Consider the following 18,495-nt stretch of genomic DNA (forward strand, 5'->3'; position numbering starts at 1 on the left):
CTCAATCGACAGCGTTTTTCTTTCTCTCCCCAACCACATGCTAGCCGTAGGCAGCCCTTGTCTTCAACATTGCATCTCCATCTTCTTTGTTGGGCACTATGCTTCTCCACCAACCACGCATTGTCTTTTTTTCTTTTTCTACTGATGTAAGCCTGCACACACTTGCTAATTTGCATAGTGCTCAAACGGCTGCTGCTGCTGCTGCTGCTACCTTCGCTACCCATCATCTTTCAGCAGCTGCTGCTGCTATTTTCACATGCACTCTGTTACATGAATAGCAGATTGACAAAATACAAAATCTTTTATTTGTAATTAAACTTCTACTACACATTTTTTTTCTAATTTTTGGTGAGGATACTTATTTCTGCATGACACGTAAATATATCAAAAAGTTTTTTTTTACTTGGAATGCAATTTTCAGTTGTGCCCAATGCTATATAAGCGCCAAAATTTTTAGCACAATCTTCATACATGTTCAGGATTCATGCAATTTCAGCAAATTCTATAACCCAGTTTATCAGGAACAAAGAAACAAACAAAAAACAGCTTTATACAATAAAAGTATTTCTTTATTTTGCTTAAAATCAAGTGTGGGTTTTGATGAAAGTGTTCATGTGGAACAAACTGGATTCGAACTTGGCACATTGAGGCTTTCAGTCAACCAAGAAAGGGAGCAATTTTTAATGTGGCGTAGTGTGATGATGAAATGGAAGTGAAACCTGGCCAGTTATGTATTAGTGACATGGATTGCATGGCGAGAAATGATATATAAGAATGATACAAAGGATATGAATGCAAATTCCATGAACAAAGTTTCTTTCTTAGATAGAACTGTTCATCTGTGGAACTGTCCTGCTGGCCTGCTTTCCAGCTGACTACAATATTGTTGTCTTCAAGTTCAATGTGAACAAGTTGAGCCATCCCTTTAATCAAATTATACCCAATTTCTACTCCTAACAATTACTACGCTGTGGTCCTGATGACGACTGTGTAGTATTGGGAATCCCAGCTTAAATGCTATATAGGTAGTTTTTAGAAATAGAACTTATATAAGCATTTTGGGTTCCAATTGTCGATTTAACAGGGTCAAAGGTTAGATTTGACATCCATCAAACTCAGTCACCTTTAATGATCGTCGGGTTAGATGTACCAGAAATTAAGGGTAACGTGAATTGTGGTTGTAGGCTTCCGGTTGACGGGCACATCGAAGAGTTGGTTTTGGGCTACAGAGAATGCAGATGGGGGTGATTAGGCTCCCTGTGCGACAACCAGGTTTCGACATGATAGGCTTGCCTTTAATAAAAAGAATTGAAACTTTAAATCCATCTTGTGTTATCGATGCGTCTGTCTGCAGCAGTGACCACTCCCCATGAGATGGAGACCAGCGACCAGAAGATATTATCCGCTGGACAAGGCAAGCAGGTATGTACACATTATATATTTGCACATACACGTCCAGACGCTTCAAGGCAAGAAACGGGTAAGAATAAGAGCATACACACACCCACATAAGTAAGAACATATAAGTAAGAACATATATGTAAGAACACATAAGTAAGAACATATAGAAGATAAAGAACAGTTGAGGTAGCAAGGTTAGTTAGCAGGAGACTGTCATGGAAAACATAGGAAGAAAGTAATAAAGATAGTTTAGAGAGAGAAGGATAAACCTGGACAGACATAGGTTAGTTTGGAAGTCAGTTTCAAAAATCCATCCTAGACATGTCCGCATATAAAATGGACGCTAAACCGAATATGATGATTTGTATCTGCATGAAATAAACTTCATTTGTCTATCACTAGTTTATACCCATTCTGTGAGAAAATACTTTCCATCTTTACCTATCTTCTGACATTTTATAACTAGTACCAAGAAAAATATATGCTTCTTAGTATTTATATGAAAGAGTGAGTAACTACGATGAATGCATACATATATATATATATATATATATATATATATATATATTATTATTATTTTTTTTTTTTTTTTTTTTTTTTTTTTTTTGCAAAGATAAACAACTTAGAAAATATATTAAGCAGTAATAAATTGCTTTAAACAAACGCTGAATATCTTTTATGTCTCCTCGGCTAGCTGATTATCAAAAAAAAGATTTAGTTTAAAAAATTTTTTTTTTTTTTTATGTTAATTTCTTTTGAGTTTATAAAAAGTTAAAAATAAAATCTTTCAGAATTACATTAGATTCGAGCCCTTGTCTTGATACTTGAAAAACTTCAAAATATGTATGCTACCATTTTTTTTTTCTTCCCATCAACCAATCACATTTTTCTACTTGCATACAAATTCCCAAAACACCATAGCTTATGTTAAAGTCTGTAATAAGGCGAGATAGGAGTTAGCATCACAGTATGGTATAGGCTGACTTGTGAATCACACTAATGTCAAGTTATAATATTACTCTTCTTTCATATATTCATTGCTTATTTTATACTAACTGCATTGCCAGGTTGAAAAATATTGGCAGGCGAAAAGTTAAGTCACATACTATTTAAGATACACCGCATATCGTAACTTCTTATGATTTTCCTGAAATTGGATCATAAAATACATCAATTTTCGTCAATTAACGAATTCAAGGGAAATAACTCTCACAGGTTAAATAAATAAGCTTACTTCCGTTTTTAAAGACAACTGGTGTAGGCTAATAATAATTGAAAATATAAAATTAAATTAAAAATAAATAAATCAACTTTAAATAATATTTCTAAATAGAAGAATTAAAACAATTCTATTACAACAAACAATTAAGAACATGGAACTAATTATTAAAATAGATTTTTTCATGTAATATGCAAATGAGGTTACTTCTTGAATGTAGATTTCTGTTTGAATAAATAGTATATATAGAAATCATGCTGGAATGTAATCGTCCGTTTTCAGTATGAAAATTAATTCGTGAAACGGTCTACCTTTTGTGCATATTTATTAGACTGTAAACAAATAAACAGACAAGAATACGACTTTATATATTAGATTATAGAGAATGGCAATGCTTAGTATTCTCCAAAGTCAGTTATTCACTAGCATGACCTGTGGAAATTCCACAACGAACTCATTCGTATATAATATGTTGATGTTGGCATTCTGTAGATGTTCAGTGTAAAATGGAGATTTTCTGATATTATTGTAGCTTTTTTGTTAAAACTGCAAAAGTATTTATCTAAGCTAGCACGAATGCCCGGCAAAGCCCAGTCAAAAAGTACGCTTAAATATGATATTTTAATTCTTGCATATTTTGTATATATTATTATAGTTAATGTTCTAGCGATTTTCATATATTATAAAGTTGCGATTTTAAAAATAAAAAAAATATATCCATATGACTTGGGTGCATTAGCTTGAATTGAAACTGGAATAAAAACTTAGGAAAAAAATGTAGGAAAAAAATGTATGTGTATATATATATATATATATATATATATATATATATATATTTAAAAGAGTGTAGCCATCAACAATTGTGGGGTTTTTTTTAAGGTTTTCATCATATTTTTATTTTAAAATAAAAATATGATGAAAACCTTTAAAAAAAACCACAATTGTTGATGGCTACACTCTTTTAAATATACATTTTTTTCTCTCGTTGGAACTACACAACCATCACTTTAAATATATATATATATATATATATATATATATATATATATATATATATATATATATAACTTGAGTTCCTTCAGCCATAATCGAAACCAAAACTTATGAAGAATTCTTGATAAAATTATTTATAAAAAAAATACATGACTTAAGTGCCATCAGCTATAATCGAAACCAAAACTAATAAAGAATTCTTGGTAAAATTATTTATGACAAGAAATGGAAATACATAACAATTAAACAACACGGATGTAAGCATGACACAGAAAATAACACACACGTTATCGTATTAATAGATAGATTATTCAAATCACCAGGGTAAAATCATTAACAGATCCAGGTAATCTTGTAGTATAATTAAAAACAACAAATAAATTTTAACCAAATGCATTCAAATTCAATTTTTTTTACCGACCTATATGCTTTAATGTTCTGAAACTGTTTTCAAGACTTTTTTTTATTTCAAAATGCTAATTTATACAAAGCTCTCTTTCTCTTGATACACGTGAAACATTTCAACTTGCCACCATATTTGTATTAGTTTGCACATGCATAAAATTAACTATAGTTAAAAGTGGTTTAATTTTAAAACTTTCTTATCTGTCTGTCAGATTAGCTCAAACAGTAGGGAACACGGCTGGAGCACTAAATGAGGGAATGCATCTGAAGCGCCAATTGTTTTGGTTTCGATTCTAGCTGATGGCACACAAGTCATTTTTTTTCTTTTTCTTTTTAACTTTTGAAATCACAACTACATATTAGGTACAATATAATATTCAATAGAGAATTGATTCTGTAATAATAAATACAAAATCTGCATGAATCAAAATATATTTAAGCGTATTTTACAATCGGGCAAGGCTACCATTCCTTAATAAATAGGATTATTCTATTTATTTTTGTTTATTCATATTTTTTTCTTTTTCTCAGATTTCATAATGTTGTTATGGGCGGCACATCTCAACTTGGCAACTGGAATTGTGAAACATCGGAGCATGACAAAAAACGTATAATTGATGATTGTGTAAACTTTGTTCCCAGTTTAAAGGTAAGTTTAAACAATTAATACCTAAACAACAGACCAACACGGAAATCAAATAAACTTTTCCTGTTTAGTTAAGATTGATTTTGCAATTGCAAAAACTGAATTCCTATACAAAAAAAATAAACGTTTGTTAGCATCACAGTTTCATCCATATCATGATGCCGTTTCATCATCCAGCTGACTTTTCTCTTTGAGTGGCTCGATAAGTGCTGACTCATTGGTATCAAAAAAATTTAAAAACCAAACATTATTTCCCTTTCAAATGAAAATGTAAAAATACACTGGGTGGGGCTGAATCTATACATTTTAGCTTTACTAACAGTTTAAAATCAATAAATATTCATCATTTTATCATTAATACCAGCAAAAATAAATAAAGTCTCAAATAAATCAAAAAAAGAAAAAAATGAAAAGAATCGTTTTTGGCATCAGAAAATAGGCACAAATTTTTCCAATACCAAATTTTACGATTCCCAATTCTGATTGCCCCATAAATACTGACTAGCTTCTAATAATTCTTTCCTGATATAATGTTTTATAATCGTGTCATGGTTGATACAATGGATACTGATAGACTATGGAATCGGCTAAGTCTAGTCTAAACTTAGTTGGATATATTGAGTTTAAATCCACTATTACATCCATTGGGAAGGTATAACACTCTCTCTGGGTAAATAGGAACTGTTTTCAATAAATTATTTACATTGTTTTGCCATTGTATGGTGCTAAGAGTTTCTGTGCCATTAAACACATCAACTAAAGCTAAACATTTTATGAAAATCTTATTTTTGGGGTGAAAATATTGATAAACCTTTAAATACAGGTTCATCCATTTTATAAATTACTTACAATTGAACAACCATACATAACTTTAATCCAATTTATAATTCTGTGAAATGATATCCATGTCTGTCCGTGCAGCCATTTTAAACTTAATTTCTATTAAATTTTGATTAAGGTGAGCTCTCAGATGTTTTCAAATGTTTCATTTTGATTTTTAGCCTTTGTTCATGTACATAAAGCTCAGTTACTTTGAATCTGATTCAATCCAATTTTCAGAAATTGTTTTAATCATACCAGAATAGATTTTAAACAGTAAAACTGTGTTTGCAAGGGAGGTAATTGTACAATTATATACCAATTTTAAGTTTCTTAACAGGAAAGTGACATACCGTATATATTTGTGTATAAGTTGAATTTCTAGGAAACGATTTTAAGGTTATTTTTTGGGGTCGATTTATACATAGGTAATGTTTTTGGAAATGTTGTTAAAAAGCGAGTCAGCGCTCAATCATAACATAGAAAACGCCATTTTGTTTGTCCACTCAGTATATATCGGTAATCCTAGTAATTAATCGCACTCTTCTAAATCCCACTGCAGTGTGTTTGCCAGCATGTAAGCACATGGATGGTTTTTAAGTGGGAGACTTAATAATAATTGGAATAGCTTTCGCAATGTTCGCTCTCTAGACATGGCTATAGGTCTAAGTTCGATATGATGTATTTGGTGATGATATGACGTTATTTTTTAGTAGATTACGAAATGTAGTCTTTACGATGTCGTTTTCCTCTTAAGTTCAACAAGTTTTAATAATTTAATGACAACTATTTAATGAAACCATTTAATAGTATTTCACACATGCGTTCATATTATTGCAGTATATTACGGCTCATGCAATGTATGCATTTACGTTATTATGCTACATGACATAAATTATGTCTAAAACAGTAATTGCGCCCGGAATCTACAGCATGTCATTGATCAGAATCTCTGATTAGCAACATTTGCGTTCGTTGCATGTAAAGGTGCAGTGGGTTGGTTCTATATATGAAAATCGAATAGACCACACTTGCGTAAATGCATATATTATCCCTCTGTGATGTTGAGAAACAATTTATAATATGTCTTACAAAAAAACGCCAAAAGGGAAATTATCTGTAAAAAAAAAAAAAAAAAAAAATGCCATGAGATGGACTTTTTAACTTGTCTAGAACCTACAGTCGACTTATACACAGATAATACCTAAAATAATGCAATTTTTGGTCTTAAAATGAACATTGACTTATACACAAGTATATACAGTACATTAATTTTTATTTTGTTCTGTAATCCTAGGATCCGGAAATCATAGATGAATATGTCGGACTTCGTCCTTTCCGAGAAGAGACACGGTTAGATAAGGAGATTCACATGAAAGAAAACCGGCGCGTTGTGGTAAGTAATTATAATGTTGTTCAATAAATCCATTCTTAACATATATGTCCGTTCAGTTTGTTTAGTTTGTAATTAATATGCTAATGTAGTTTGCTTTAAGCATTGCTTAATGTGTATAGAAAAGAAATTGAAATTAATGGAAGGCGATACAATGTAGAGGTGTAATGGATAGATACAAACACATTTCCATACCGGTTTTTGCCATTTAACCAACAATGAGCCTGGCCAGTACCAGATGGGTGACCATTTGAGAAGGCTAGGTTCTGTATGTACTGCGCCAAGTCTGTATGTACTGTACTAAGTCAGAGAAATTTCCAGGCTGGTATCTGGGGCGGATTAATTCACTGGGAGAGATGCACCCCAGTCTTCATTAAGACATGCATCTAGGAAAAGGAAAATTCTGATGTAAAAACCTGCCGTCTACTGCATGCTCTACTTTGTGGCAGTCATCTACACTGACAAAGATTAGAAATAATATCAAAAAGTGTGGTTGGTTCTACACAAAACCTTCATTACTATAAATAAATCATATGTGTGGATTTCTGAACAACTTAATAGTTGTGGGGGAACCTCACACAGCAAAATCTATGGAAGAGTCCATCTTTATATATGTATATATATATATAAATAACTCTGTAGACCGTCTGGCAGTGTTTGCTAGAATCTTGTCTTTTATATATAATCTATAATAACTAATAAATCTTTAGTAAAATTGTTTCCTATTTTATTGTTTAAATTTTTAAATTCACATCCATCAGACAGATATTGTTTGGATTCAACTGAACAAAAAAAATGATAAAACTACTTTTGATGAATAAAATCCATTAAAAAAATTTAAAGAGGAAATAAATATTATTTGCTTATAAGATTTTCTACAGTAAAATATAAAACTGTTAAAACAAATATTCACAAATGTTTTTTCCCCTTAAAAAAATAAATATAAACTATCAAATTTTATATCACAAATTAGAAATAAACTCATTCGCTGAGATAATGAGGGAAAAGTGTTTAAAATTTTCTACTGAAAGAAACAAAAACTAAAGTTTTTTTTTTTTTTTAAATTAATAGGAATTTTGAAAAAAACAAAAACAAAAAATACAATCAAACAAAATGCCTTTTCAAATTGTGTATAAGATGGAAATATTTTTATTAAAAATCATTAGATTTTTTATTTTAACATTTTTATTTTTAATTTCTGTTAAAATTCATCATCAGAAAAAGTGTTTGAAAAAAAAAAATTAAATTCATTTTTTTTTTCTTTAATGATGGATGTTTTATTATCCAAAATAATTATAAAAGAAAAAGGAAATTTTAATAAAAAAAATTTGCATCTTAAACATGATTGGCAAATATCTGTTTTTTTTTGGGGGGGGTTCCAAATTTTAAATTTCTTGCAAAATACTTTCAAAGAACTTGGTCCAATTATATTAAACTAACAGGCCGTCCAGTGTTGCCCAATCATAAAATATGCATAAATATTATATTTTAATTAATACAGAAACTGAGACATGTGCATAAATGTAGTGTCCTCACACACACATTCTCACTATTATAGACATATAGACTAGCAGGACTCGTTTCCCAGTGTTGCCAAGGGTAATATAGGAGAATTCTAACTAAAAAAATATTACTAAGTATTCTTTTTGAATATGTGCAGTAGTCAGTAGAGATTTCACCATAGAATAGGTGATAGGTGATGTCATAATTTTGTAAGTATTTTACCAAGCTGTTTATAGGCATTGTTTACTTATAGATTAAATGCATAAAATATGCTAAATGGAAGTAACTTCTAATAATTAAAAAAAAATAGGAAACGGTTACTCCAAATTCTGTGGTTAAAACTGAACATTTCAGAAGAATGGAATTCGAATCATTTTAATCTTTTAAAAATCAATTATTTTCTAGATTTTTTTTTTTTTTTCGTTATAATTTAACAGATATTCAGCATATATTAATGAGATTTTTTCTTTCAAAACATAATATTGAATTCATTTGTATTTTTTATATATAAATTCATGGTAAACATAGAAAAGAAATGTAATCTCAGCATATATAATGTTAACATGTAATATATTGTATTCAGATTGCATAAAACGAAATATGGGTGTTAATAGGTACAAAAAAATATTTCCCATCATATATTTTCAAAAACTGAATTTTACGTATAAATTAATCCAAAATTGAATAAGTATAGAAAATTTCATGAAAATTTGACCATTAGTTGATTTTTGGTAGATTTATTAAGCTATGTCTGTGCATTAAAAGTGGCCACTACATTGTTTTAATAATAATCTAAACACGATTTTAGTGTTGCATGTTTTTTTTTAATTACTAGCAGTGTATTTTAGGTTTCTTTTGAATGGGACAAAAGCTATGGTAATGATGTTAACCTATATTAAATTATATCGTAGGAGTAAATTCTATGGTGCACTTTAAAGGTATCTTGTGGTCATAATGTAAAAAATGAGTTTTCCCTCCCTAAAATAAATTTTTAAAAACTGAAACAGTACTTCACCCCCCCCTCCATCTGGATGTGTAATAGAAATGCTTAAAAGAGAAATTTTCTGAGTAAAAATTAAAATGCCAGTACACGCAATTTTTTTTTTTTTTTAAAAAGGTCCTCCTCCTCCTCCTCCTCCTCCTCCTCCTCCTCCTCCTCCTCACACACAGAGGTGATAAAAGATGTTAACGAAGCAGTATTGGAAAATGCTGAAAACATTGTTTTCCATACTCTTTCCGCAAAGGAGAAATCATACTAGAATGTGGTAATTGTACTGAAAAAAATTGTGATATGCATCAAGAATATTTGGGTTCTGGTGGTGCCTGGGAAACTAGGCAACAGGAAAAAGGGTAAGGTTGGAAAATTGTGCGATTATGGAATAGATATCGATTGTTCTTGTGGCGATATAGTTTTAAATAACTGTCCCCCACCCCACTCCAAAAAAAAAAATGTATTGTAGTTTTAAAGCAAATAAAATTGATTTTTCTAAGTGTTTGTTTTCAATTATTTCAATAAAAAGTAATAAATTAAAATCACAGAATTAAATCTATTATAATGCATGTCAGTGTCTTCATAAATAAATCGGACATTTTCATACTTTTTTAATAGTTGATAAAAATCAATTACTTTGAGACTATTCAAAATTAGAAATGAAATTGGAAGCGGGGTGTTCTTTGTCTCTCAGCAAAAAAAAAAATCTTTCAGTTGTCTGCACAGAAATCCTGCCCTCTAAACTCCTTGTCGTTCGTCTTTTCATACATTTTCTATTTTTCTACATTCGTATATCTCACGTGATCTCTTCTGTGGCCGTCATATATTTTGATGCTCTAGTTTTTAAAGTATTAAAATAAAATTCAATGTCCTTGTTAAAATCTTGAAAATTTAACTACAATTCAGTTTTAATTATTAGTGACCATGATGTTGTTTAAAATGGTATTAATGAATACTATATTCTTTCAAATAAATCATTGTAACATTTTTTATATTAAACTTTTCGATTTGTAATGAATAATCATTTGGAGCATTTAAAAAAAAAATAGTTTTAAACAAAATATAAAGGAGAGAGAGAGTTTGATTTTCTCCTTGAATGATGAGTCTTTATTTTATTACTCTTTTAAATCAATTCTTCTTACTCATACAACACAGTTTAAAATTATAAGTGAAAAGGGCAACTTCTACAGTATTTGAACCAAAATGTTATTTTTAACAGTAACTGTAAACTAACTCTAAGTTTAAATTTATTTTGAGAAAAGTTAATCTGATTAGGTTCAAATTCTGTAGAAGCACCTCCCTCCTTTTTTTTATTCTGTTCCAATTTATATTAATGTTCCAAAAGACGTTGTGTGACTTCTGTAGTTTCAGCTAACAAACTAATAAGCAAAAGATCTCATCAAAATTGAATGCAACTTGGAAAGTGTAAACCCAAAAAATAGCAGTCTGTATTTTGCAGGCCATGTTAAAAAAAATAGAATAGAAAGTAAATTTGGATTAAAATTTGTCCACGGTCTATAATTTAATGTGAGAACTTGTTGCAGTCTATTTAATGCTCATAGGTAAAGTAAATGCTGTATTCTTTGTTTAATTTTATGAACAAATCGAGTAAATATCATAATGAAATCATGTTATTGGTAAGCAAAGCTGTCCATATTAGTGCAAATTGAAGTGTTTGTTTTTACAATCACCTATTCCAAAAAGTAATTATGTGAAAGTATTGTTAACTGATATTGATTCTATTCTGTCATTCCATTAAACCATCAAGAATAAGGGAGCATTTGTTTGTTTACCATTGGAGAGTCCCGTCCAGTCAAGGAAAGTATTTTTTTAGAGAGAGGGGGGGGATGTCATTTATGGTGGCCGCCACTACTCCTTCCCCCCACCTCCAAAAAAAAATTTCAACTATAAATGAGAACAAAAATAGACCGAGATTTGAATCTTCATCACGAAATTACCCAAGGTAGTTTTATGATAAAGGGACGTAATTCTTGCATCCCCAATACTATGCAATTTCAGAATAAATTTTATTTTTAATATGTAAAAAAATATTTTAATGGTATTCTTATTAATAATAAAAAAAAATAATAGTATTTCGATTTTATTTTTAATATTTCAACACAAATTTTTACTGGATATAGAGAACACAATTTCCAAGGCTTTTTCAAGAAATTTTCAAGACATTTTCCATATTTTCAGGTAATATTTCAAGGTAATACTAGAAATGCCAGACAGTTTTCTACTCTAAGAGCTTCTTCCCTAGAACAGCTAGACTTTGGAATTCCCTTCCTGTTACCTGCTTTCCTAACTGTACTGACATGCAGAAGTTCAAACGCAATGTAAACCAACATCTAATCTTTCTTAGAAATCATCTCAATTAGTAGCCTCTTACGCCCAAGTGGCAATATGTCTTGTTTGGGGGTGAAGGTGAGTAAAAAAACAAAATAAAATAAAAAAATAAGGCTTTTCAAGACAAAAATCAAAATCCAGGGTTTTTTTCAAGTCTGTACGAACCCTGTAAATGAATTGGTAAGCATAATGTATAATATTAATATGCAAGTAATAATGTATAATATTAATATGCAAGTAATAATGTATAATATTAATATGCAAATAATAATGTATAATATTAATATGCAAGTAATAATGTATAATATTAATATGCAAGTAATAATGTATAATATTAATATGCAAATAATAATGTATAATATTAATATGCAAGTAATAATAATATTAATATGCAAGTAATAATAATATTAATATGCAAGTAATAATGTATAATATTAATATGCAAATAATAACGTATAATATTAATATGCAAGTAATAATGTATAATATTAATATGCAAATAATAACGTATAATATTAATATGCAAGTAATAACGTATAATATTAATATGCAAGTAATAACGTATAATATTAATATGCAAGTAATAATGTATAATATTAATATGCAAATAATAATGTATAATATTAATATGCAAATAATAATGTATAATATTAATATGCAAATAATAATGTATAATATTAATATGCAAGTAATAATGTATAATATTAATATGCAAATAATAATGTATAATATTAATATGCAAATAATAATGTATAATATTAATATGCAAGTAATAATGTATAATATTAATATGCAAATAATAACGTATAATATTAATATGCAAGTAATAATGTATAATATTAATATGCAAATAATAATGTATAATATTAATATGCAAATAATAATGTATAATATTAATATGCAAATAATAACGTATAATATTAATATGCAAGTAATAACGTATAATATTAATATGCAAGTAATAATGTATAATATTAATATGCAAATAATAATGTATAATATTAATATGCAAGTAATAACGTATAATATTAATATGCAAGTAATAATGTATAATATTAATATGCAAGTAATAATGTATAATATTAATATGCAAATAATAATGTATAATATTAATATGCAAGTAATAACGTATAATATTAATATGCAAATAATAATGTATAATATTAATATGCAAGTAATAATGTATAATATTAATATGCAAGTAATAACGTATAATATTAATATGCAAGTAATAATGTATAATATTAATATGCAAATAATAATGTATAATATTAATATGCAAGTAATAATGTATAATATTAATATGCAAGTAATAATGTATAATATTAATATGCAAGTAATAATGTATAATATTAATATGCAAGTAATAATGTATAATATTAATATGCAAGTAATAATGTATAATATTAATATGCAAGTAATAATGTATAATATTAATATGCAAGTAATAATGTATAATATTAATATGCAAGTAATAACGTATAATATTAATATGCAAATAATAATGTATAATATTAATATGCAAATAATAACGTATAATATTAATATGCAAGTAATAATGTATAATATTAATATGCAAATAATAATGTATAATATTAATATGCAAGTAATAACGTATAATATTAATATGCAAATAATAATGTATAATATTAATATGCAAGTAATAACGTATAATATTAATATGCAAGTAATAACGTATAATATTAATATGCAAGTAATAAACAAGTTACATGTAGAAAAAGTTAACGTATGAATAAAATAAGTTACAATAAATGACTGAATTACATCAGGGTGGAAGTTTTTGCTACTTTCTCAGTAGAATTACGTGTTTGAGAGGTCACTAAAAAAAAAAGAATTATTAAAAAGGGACAAAATGTATTGATTGTGGGTTAGGAACACGCTTTAGTCGTAACTGTAAGTGGTGAGTGTAAAAGTTTGTTTTTGTTTTACACGGTGGTCACCACTTATCAAGGCCCGGAAGCCACTCAGGGATAAGGGTTATTGCAAGTACAGCACGTTAGTGTGGAGATTTAATGAAGTGTTTACTTAAGGGGGCGGTTCATTAGGAATTTGTTTATGTTGGACACCCAGGTTGTAGTCACGTGGGAAGCAGGCAGACGGAACAGAGTTCCACAGGGGTGCAGTTCTAAGAAAGAAGCTTTGTTCATGGAATCTACGTTTTGATTTAGGCACAGTTGTGCATAGGAAGTGTTTACTTTTTCTATAATGTCAAAAGTTACGAGAGAAAAATCGTTTATATTTTATTAATATAGAGATCAATAGGCTTCATGAGTCTTTTAGGTTTTCAGTGCGTAAATTGTAACTTTTGACACACACATATATATATATATATATATATATATATAACTAGCAGGTTGTTCGGTATTGCTTGGTCGTAAAATACACATAAATATATTTTAATTAATATAGATTTATTATTTATTATAAACAGAAATACCATAGATATTAAATGTCATGTTAAATTTCTTTAAAAAAAAAAATGGAAAAAAAACTGAGACATGTGCATTATTTTTCTAAACAGTTCACTTCTTGTAAGTAAAAAAAAAAAATACTCAAGCTGAGATCGAAATCAAAACCTAAAGACAGTGACTCAAGCATGATAACCATTAGGCCAGCTTACCACGATCTTTAAAAGTGTTTTGAAAACTACTTATTCTTAACATAAGGAAGCTGTCATGTTTCACGACTGCGCATATGCAGTCGTGAAACATTTGACAAACAGATAAAAATCCGATACCCCCACACACACACACAATTTTTTTTAATTTTGACCACTCAGTAACCCTTTTGGGGCGGGGGGATGAAAACCGATTGAAAAGTTTTCCACATGTCTGAATACCCGATATACCAAATTTCAAGTCGGTAGATCGAAAATTCATTGAGTATATAGGTTGAGAAGTGTCCTCACACACATTCTCACGTTTATAGATATATAGATTACTTCCATACAAAATTGACTAACCAAACTCATACAGTCCTATGAAGCCAAGATGCTCACACATTTACCAAACCATTCCATTATTTTCTTACACCCACAAATGTTCATAACAAATTTTTATATCAAATCACTTTTTAACTGTTTTTCCATTTCAGGTTATCAACAATTACGGACATGGCGGTTGTGGTTTGTCAACGTTTTGGGGTTGCGCAAAGGATGTTGTTCAACTTTTAACTGAGGAATTTTCTCAACCAATTCTATCAAAACTTTAACTTTTTATTTTATTTGTTTTTCATTTATTGTAATTATTCAAATTTATAAATGTTTCCCTGCATTTATAATAAACAGTGGGAAAAATCAAATGCAATAATTACAATAATGTGAAATTCTTATGCAGATAAAATATTTTACTTGAACCTGAAACGCAATTGTTTCAAATGATGTATACAATTACAGTTTTAAAGAAGCTGAAAGACACTAAGCCGTGATTGGCCAAACAAATCCACATATGTGAAGGAAAGAAATTTTTTTTTATAGGAAAAATTATTTTTAAATAAAAAATAAATAAATAAAATTAACCAAAAATTGTGAAGCATGTTCTTCATTCTTAGATTATATAAGTTGATTTCTTCTATTTTATTACTGCAATAAAAAAAAAAAAATTTTTTTTAAAAATTGACGATGGGTTTTGCCAATTTTTCAAATCTTTAACAGCATTTTTAACGATATCACTCTCATTTCTGTTGCACTATTTGGATGACACAAGTTGATTTCTTCTATTTTAATACTACAACAAAAAAAAAAGTGTCGTTGGGTGTCACCATTTTTTTTAAATCTTGGATGTCCTTGAAAATGTCATTTATCTCATTTCATTGAATTCCAAGGAGGTCTCTTTACTGCCTATTTGAATTTTCTCTATCAACTTTATTTCTTTTTTATTATTTTCTCCGAACCTCTTCCTCTGTATTATAGTTTCTGTTCTTGATACCGAGTCTCTTTTTTTTTTTATTGTTCATCCTTAGACTTACTACATGAAAGTTGGTTTTGATTTGATGAAATCATCAGTTGTTGAATTACATGTACTTTTTGAGTCAAAGGTAAATTAATGAAGGTTTCTTATACAATTTTTAACCCCTTGATATTTGCACCAATCATATTCTCAAAATAAAAAATATGCTCCCTCAGTGTCGCATCACAATATGACCTAAACATCCATCAAATGGACGTAAAAAATGCTTATTTGAATGCCCCAATAGACTGTGAAATTTATATTACCCCTCCAGAGGGATTTATAATGAAAAATAAAAATAGCGTGTGGCGACTTAACAAGTCATTATATGGTCTAAAGCAGAGTGCTCAGTGTTGGAACACAGTATTCCATGATTATATTATTAAACAACAATTTAGACAATGCGCTGTAGACCCCTGTTTATATACCCAACACAAAGACGATAAACTACTGATTTTGGTTTTGTGGGTCGATGATATTTTAATCGCATCAAATTGTGACATAATGTTAACTGATGTTAAGAACAAATTAAGTAAAAGATTCAAAATGACCGATCTTGGCAAAATATCCTGGTTTCTGGGGATAGAATTTACTCAAAGCAAAGGACTTGTTACGATGACTCAATCGAGATACATCGACAAAATACTATTAAAATTTGGAATGGGAGAGTGCAAGAAACGCTCTACACTGGTCGAAAATGATATTAATAAAAATATACACACAGAATCTGAAATAATAGATGACACACAATATCGCGAAATTATAGGTAGTCTTATATATTTAATGACTGCAACCAGGCCCGACATATGCTATACAGTAACAAAACTGTCACAAAAATTATCACGACCGACAATGAAGGATTTAAACAGAGCTAAACAAGTCCTACGTCATTTAAAAGGAACCAAAGAACAGAAGTTAGTATTTAGAAAATCAAGAAATCCCCTAAAATTAGAAGGTTTTTCGGATTCAGACTGGGCCCATAACCTTTAGAAGTGTAAGCCATCTTGAGTTTCAGAACAGTTTCAGATGATTCGCTGTTACACACAAGTCCTGGTAGGTGACTTGTTTGTAGTAGACAGTTCCACAGAACAAAATATTCTTACCGTGTCGAAACCCGGGAAAGAACATGTGAAATTGCTCCAGAAAAGGTTTAATATTTATGAAGCAATTCTGGTTTCTGATTGGTTTGTAGCAGAACGTGAATTAATTTGATTCGTCAGTTCTTAGCAGCATCGTTTATAAATAGAATCGTCCGACTGTGTGGGATCATACCCCATTATTCTCCAAAATATTGCAACAGAACACTTACTAGATCTGTTACTAAAACATTAATATAAAACTAGAAGGCTGCCTGGCATTGCCTGGTTGTAAGGTATGCTTAAATATGATATTTTAATGTATGCAGATTTCATATTTATTATTTTAGAGCCAATACTCTACTAATTATTACAATGTAACCAATATATATAGTAGGTTGGTGCAAAAATCAAGTCGTTTTGAACATCAAAAAACATTTTTGCACCAACCTAATAGTGCCTCATCCCTGTCGTGACCCAGTTGTAAAATACACTTCAATATGATATTTTAATTCGTACAGATTTCGAATTTATTATTATAGAATCAATACTCTATTGATTATTATAGTGTACCCAATATATAGTAGTGATTTCAAAAGTTTTAAAAAATATGACTTAGGTGCTAAAATGAAAACCAAAACATATAGCATTCCAGCCTTAGTCATTCGGTTTGAAAAGTTAGCTAGAAATGATGTCATGACTAGGGCTATGACAACAGAATATTCTTATCATTGTTTTGACTCTCAAGTATATATATATATCCGACATAGTTAATCAACCGAGAACCACATCACTCTATATAAAAGCATATAAGATATCAACGGATACACACTCAAGAGTCAAAATAATGATAAGAATATGCTGTTGTCCTAGCCCTAGTCATGACGTCAAAATTTGAGACAGTGACAAAGCAATTAAGAGTTTTAGTATAATAATGGATAATAGTAATTAAATTTTTATATGTAAATATCGACATTTCTGATGACCTAAAGAAAAAATATCCACATTTGACTTTTTATTACAGAATTTCTTTCTACTTTCATTTCAGGTGATTGCAATTGTTGTTTCACTCGTTATTTTCTTTCTACTTTCATTTCAGGTGATTTGTTGTTTCACTTGTTATTTTCTTTCTACTTTCATTTCAGGTGATTGCAATTGTTGTTTCACTTGTTATTTTCTTTCTACTTTCATTTCAGGTGATTGCAATTGTTGTTTCACTTGTTATTTTCTTTCTACTTTCATTTCAGGTGATTTGTTGTTTCACTTGTTATTTTCTTTCTACTTTCATTTCAGGTGATTTGTTGTTTCACTTGTTATTTTCTTTCTACTTTCATTTCAGGTGATTTGTTGTTTCACTTGTTATTTTCTTTCTACTTTCATTTCAGGTGATTGCAATTGTTGTTTCACTTGTTATTTTCTTTCTACTTTCATTTCAGGTGATTTGTTGTTTCACTTGTTATTTTCTTTCTACTTTCATTTCAGGTGATTTGTTGTTTCACTTGTTATTTTCTTTCTACTTTCATTTCAGGTGATTTGTTGTTTCACTTGTTATTTTCTTTCTACTTTCATTTCAGGTGATTTGTTGTTTCACTTGTTATTTTCTTTCTACTTTCATTTCAGGTGATTTGTTGTTTCACTTGTTATTTTCTTTCTACTTTCATTTCAGGTGATTTGTTGTTTCACTTGTTATTTTCTTTCTACTTTCATTTCAGGTGATTTGTTGTTTCACTTG

The 18,495-nt window shown here is 29.1% G+C and overlaps 1 protein-coding gene across 4 annotated transcripts in view; it reads left to right on the plus strand.

The window, feature by feature from the left end:
* LOC145254378 (D-aspartate oxidase-like) overlaps window positions 1-15,263 on the plus strand; it is a 117,757-nt gene extending 102,494 nt beyond the window's left edge. For all 4 annotated transcript variants that reach the window (XM_080113020.1, XM_080113021.1, XM_080113022.1 and 1 more), the window contains 3 exons: window positions 4,550-4,667; window positions 6,781-6,879; window positions 14,834-15,263. In XM_080113020.1, coding sequence (XP_079969146.1) covers window positions 4,550-4,667; window positions 6,781-6,879; window positions 14,834-14,950 — 334 coding nt within the window. In that variant the 3' untranslated portion in view covers window positions 14,951-15,263. The remainder of the gene's footprint in view (window positions 1-4,549; window positions 4,668-6,780; window positions 6,880-14,833) is intronic.
* Window positions 15,264-18,495: the final 3,232 nt, after the last annotated feature.

Source organism: Euprymna scolopes, chromosome 3 (assembly GCF_053919585.1).
Source record: "Euprymna scolopes isolate OS-2025 chromosome 3, ASM5391958v1, whole genome shotgun sequence".
NCBI lineage: Eukaryota > Metazoa > Mollusca > Cephalopoda > Sepiida > Sepiolidae > Euprymna > Euprymna scolopes.